Source organism: Mus caroli, chromosome 4, assembly GCF_900094665.2.
Source record: "Mus caroli chromosome 4, CAROLI_EIJ_v1.1, whole genome shotgun sequence".
Taxonomy (NCBI): Eukaryota; Metazoa; Chordata; class Mammalia; order Rodentia; family Muridae; genus Mus; species Mus caroli.
Window position 1 is genome coordinate 109,879,730 of NC_034573.1, and position 5,281 is coordinate 109,885,010.

Here is a 5,281-nt window from a genome sequence, read left to right on the forward strand (position 1 = left end):
GAGAAAATTGGAAGCCCAGGTTGAGGGAGAGACTCTGCTTCAACATAATAGGTGGTAGATGACAGAGGAAGTCATTCAGTGTCCTTTTCTGGCCTTAGTGCATGTACAGATGCACATATCCACACACATGCATTTACAGAAATAAATATTAATACTAGAACTACATTGAGAAAGGTATTCAATGCCAAACCTCACTTCTACATGAACATTTGCCCTCAAAAATATATTTAAATGAATGTTTTATTGCCAGTCAGTAGTGGGACATGTCTATAATACCAGAACTCTGGGGGCAGAGGCAGGCAGATCTCTGAGTTGATCCACAAGAGCAAGTTCCAGGACAGCCAGGGCTATACAGAGAAATCCGACCTTGAAAAATAAAAGTATAATACGATACAAATACTTCAAGGAGCTATTGGTACTTGATAGCTGTTGGAAGAAGGGGAATCAGATTGCTTTAGTGTAGCACCCGCTTCATTGGAAGCCCACACAGCCAAGCATATTTGGACATCACAAATTGGTTTTGGTGAGCTTTATTTTGTTTTTTTTTTTTTTTTTTTTTTTTTTTTTTTTTTTTTTTTTTTTTGGTTTTTCGAGACAGGGTTTCTCTGTATAGCCCGGGCTGTCCTGGAACTCACTTTGTAGACCAGGCTGGCCTCGAACTCAGAAATCCGCCTGCCTCTGCCTCCCGAGTGCTGGGATTAAAGGCGTGCGCCACCATGCCCGGCTTTTGGTGAGCTTTAGAAAGGAGAGAGACAGAACACCAAACTGGGTAGGTAGGGCAGTGGGGGTGGATCTGGAGGAAGTTCTCAAAGATGTAAAGGAAAATTCAAATCAAAATACATACATTAGCAGGGTGTGGTAGAAGATGCTTGTAATCACAGTATTTGGGAGGTGGAGGTAGGAAAGTCAGGAGTTCAAGGTCATCTAGCACATCAAGTTTGAGATAACATGAGATGTTATCTCAAAAGTTCCCAAATGAGGGGCTGGTGAGATTGCTTGGCAGTAAAGAGTGCAGACTGTTCCCCCCAGAGGACCCAGGTTCAATTCCCTGCATCCATCTGTCTCAACCATCTGCCACACATAACAGCACTGTACATAAAGAAGCTTTTGTTGAGTCCTCCAATGAACACATACTTGAATGAGGACACTAAGTGCAAAGTGCAGTGATTGCACTGACAACGCGGGAGAAGGTTGCAAGTGTCCTTTCCTTATTGCACCCACTACCCATTGCGTGGCACTAAGTAAACCTTTCTATTTATTCACCACTGGCCAATTCCTTCCACACCACGACCAATGCTTTTTTTATTCTGTGCTTACTGAACATAAATCTTTGGTGGAGTATTAAAAAAAAAAAAAAAAAAAACTCTTCGGGCCTGGAGAGATGGCTCAGCAGTTAAGAGCACTGGCTGTTCTTTCAAAGGACCCAGGTTTGATGCTCAGCACCCACATGGCGGCTCACAACTGCCTGTAACTCCAGTTCCAGAGGATCTGATACCCTCACACAGACACATGCGGGTAAAACACCAATGTACATAAAATAAAAATCTTCTTAGGGCTGGGGAGATGGCTCAGCAGAGGACTGGGGTTCCATTTCTAGCACCCACAAGACACAGCTGTCTGCTACTGTAGTCTCAGGAGAGCCAATGCCCTCTTTCTGTCATATGCACAGAGTATATGGACACACACACACAGACAAACCACTAATAGACATAAAAGAAAAGAAAAAAAATGAAAACCTCATTATCAATAGGTATATCAAACAATTCCATCTTTGAAAAATTTTAATGGCTGTTTAATAAGCGATTTTGAGGAATCCTTGTTGATGTCCAGGGTGTTCTGTGAGACTGCTCCAGCTCGGTTTGCACCTTTATATCCAGGCTCTGAGTTAGTAGGCATGATTAGTCTTGTAGATACCAGTGAGGTCATAGTTCTGGCTTTTGGTCCCCTTGTGTGTTGTGTGTCTCTTTTAGAGAAGTCACATTTATATATCCACTTTCTGAATCCTGTGAACGTGAAAGAGGCTCGGGGGACTTGGGGATTGCTGTTGCACCTTCCGATGTGTGCAGCTCAGTCTCCTGGAGATTTTCAGCTGACAATACGAAGCCTGTCCCTGAGAAACTGAGAAAGGCCACGTGTGAGGGCATCAACTTACATACAACTTCCTGGTAGAAGCTTAGGGCTACGAGTCTATGGCATTGGTAGGACTTTAGCACTTTACAGCTGTCAAATCAAAGAAAAAGACAAAATAAAAGCTATTGGAGGCCTGTGCTCGTGGATTATCCCCTACCTGAGATTGGTATTCTGTAGGACTGGAAAGCTGGTGAGGAAAGCACAGACTGGGTGCAGATTCAAAAGCCAAATGTAGGCAGAAAAAAATCCCCCCAAAACAAAGCCAGTCACTCTGAACCAGTAAGGAGCCATCTTAGGTGTGCAGCTAATGACAGTCTTGATGTATATAACTCACCTGGAGTTTTGTAAAGGTAGTATCTTTCTGAGTATTTCAAATGCAGCGTTGTCAGTAATTACTGTTTCCTAAAAGAAAATTATATATCTTTAAAAAGATATAATTATTTTGGCTTTGTGTGTGTGTGTGTGTGTGTGTGTGTGTGTATATGTCTGCTGTATGTCATATATATGTGTGTTAGATCCCCTGGAACTAGAGTTACAGGGGTGACTGTTGAGAGGCCAAACATACTCCATCTTGGGACAGGCTTCTGTCTTAAAGAAAATATGCCTGAGAACTTGACCTGCAGCAGAACCTAAGCTGCACCCACATACCAGGAAGGACCCCACAGCTTATCCTTGTCCAGAGCTACTTCTAGCAATCATAGCTGAGTCGGATTGTTTCAGATGTACTTTCAGACAGTTTATGATTACATATGGTCTTGCTTCAGAGCACCCACTGTTGGCTTACAGTAGACATTCAGTTAGATACTTGCCAGGATAGACTCCTTCATACACACTTACTTCCATTTCCTATAAAAGCCTGTTGAGGCTGCTTCACCTTCCCTTCCCATCCTGATGTGTCAGGGCTGGGTTGGAGGAGAACCCAAGCCTGAGTATGTAATAAAGAGACCCTAAATGCTACTACATCAGAAACAGCTCCTTGGCGGTCTTTGGGGGTTCACAAATGCTTCCTGGGACAATACTGTGAGTCACCTGATGTGGGTGTTGGGAAGTAAGCCCAGGTGCCCTGCAAAGACAACAATTACTCTCATCCCCTGAGCATCCATGGTGGTGCTTCAGCCAGCCCTATTCAGTCTTTATAATGATAAGCCACTGGCAATAAGATCCTACAATTTATGCTATATAGATAAAGATACATAAAACTGATTTACTGCTGCCAACAGCACAACATACTACAAGCAATGTAAAGTATAAAACGGTACAGAATGAATAGTTGCTCACCCTCCTTCCCCCTGCCCCTTCTGTAGATTCTTGGACTTCCCATTCACAGCTGCCCACTTTTGGGTTACAGATTGTTAAGTCATTACAATATATTCTTATAATATATAGAGACATTCCATAAGTTCTATGACTCTAGAGAGCCCTGGATAATACATACATACACACACACACACACACACACACACACACACACATATATATATATATATATATATATATATATATATATACTGCCGGGGATCAATCTAAGAGCCATGTATGTGCATACCAGGCAAAGCACTAGACACCAACTGAACTACATTCCCAGCCCAACACTTTTTTTTTGATGGGGTGGGAGGGGTGAGGAGTGGTGAGATTGAACCAGGGCTTTGAGTATTCCAGACAAGCATCCTACCACTAATCTATTTCCTGGACTTTCTTGATTTCATCCTTTTCCCATAACACTTATTTGTTTGTTTGTTTATCTGTTTCTGTATGTAGAGGTCAGAAGATATCTTGTGGGATCTGGTTCTCTCCTTCTACCATGCGTGTCCCAGGATGGAACTCAGTTATCAGGCTTGGTAACAAGCATCTTTACCCACAGAGCCATCTTGCTGGCTTACTGCTTGATTTCTTTTTCATATAAGTTTATGTTAGTGTACTGAAAGATTTGACTTCTATGTGGCATTCCTTTCTTGCTCTAATAGAGCTTTTCCAGAGGGATTATGGGGTGGTTATGGTTTTCTGTATGCAAGATCATATCATCAGCTCACAGTGACAATTTCACCTCTTCCATTTCTATTTGGAAGCCTCTGTGTCTTTGCCAAATTATCCCGGTCAAGGACTTCCAGCACTTCCCTGAACAGAAGTTGGTTAGAGCAGAAATGTCATCTTGTTCCTGACCCTAGAATGAAGCCTTTCAGCTTTTAGCCCTGAGTTCCATGACAGCTGTGTGTTTGTCAAACATGGCCTTTGTCATATTGGGGTGCATTCCTCCTATGTCTTGTGTGTGTGTGTGTGTGTGTGTGTGTGTGTGTGAGCTTTATGACTTTACAAATAAAATGGTTCCTCCCAGAAAAACAGATTAAAGCTGGCCATGGTGGCTCATGACTATAATCTTAGCACTCAAGAGGCTGAGGCAGGAGGATCAGTGTGTGCTTGAGGTTAATCTAGCCTATACAGTGTGTTCCAGTTTTACCCAGGGGTATAGAATAAGGGACTTTGTCACAACCCTTCCCCAAACCAGTAGAACCAATAATAATAATAATAATGACAAAATAAAAACAGAGATGAACACAGACCAAATTTTACATGGGTTTACTGGCTTCCCTGAACTGGACTACAACTTAAACTTTGATGTAGACCAAATAATTCATGCAAGAAATTTCCAGCAGGGGGCTGGAGAGATGGCTGAGCAGTTAAGAGCACTGATTTCTCTTCTAGAGGTCCTGAGTTCAATTCCTAGCAACCACATGGTGGCTCACAACCATCTGTGATCTGATACCCTCTTCTGGATTGTCTAAAAACAGCTACAGTGTACTCATATACATAAAATAAATAATTCTAAGAAAAAAAAGGAAATTCCCAGCAATTCTGAGGGGAATGATAAGTTTACATATTGTTTTTTTGGTTGTGTTTCTTTGTTATATTTTTATTTTAATTTTATGTGCATTGGTATTTTGTAAGTGGAGTGACAGACAGGTGTGAGCTGCCATGTGGGTGCTGGAATTGAACCCAAGTCCTCTGGAAGAACTGCTGAGCCATCTCTCCAGTTCCTCATATACTGTTTTTGTACAAGAGATAAAACATTACATTTTAGAGGGATGCTCCTTAAAATTTAAGATGTTCTAGGGGCTGGAGAGATGGCTCAGCTGTTAAGAGCATTGACTGCTCT

General features: G+C 42.0%; 1 protein-coding gene across 5 annotated transcripts in view; it reads right to left on the bottom strand.

The window, feature by feature from the left end:
* Nucleotides 1–857: 857 nt before the first annotated feature.
* Ccdc30 (coiled-coil domain containing 30) overlaps nt 858–5,281 on the bottom strand; it is an 87,590-nt gene continuing 83,166 nt past the window's right edge. For all 5 annotated transcript variants that reach the window (XM_021159855.1, XM_021159854.1, XM_021159856.2 and 2 more), the window contains 2 exons: nt 2,465–2,532; nt 858–2,118 (listed from right to left, as the gene is read on the bottom strand). In XM_021159855.1, coding sequence (XP_021015514.1) covers nt 1,923–2,118; nt 2,465–2,532 — 264 coding nt within the window. In that variant the 3' untranslated portion in view covers nt 858–1,922. The remainder of the gene's footprint in view (nt 2,119–2,464; nt 2,533–5,281) is intronic.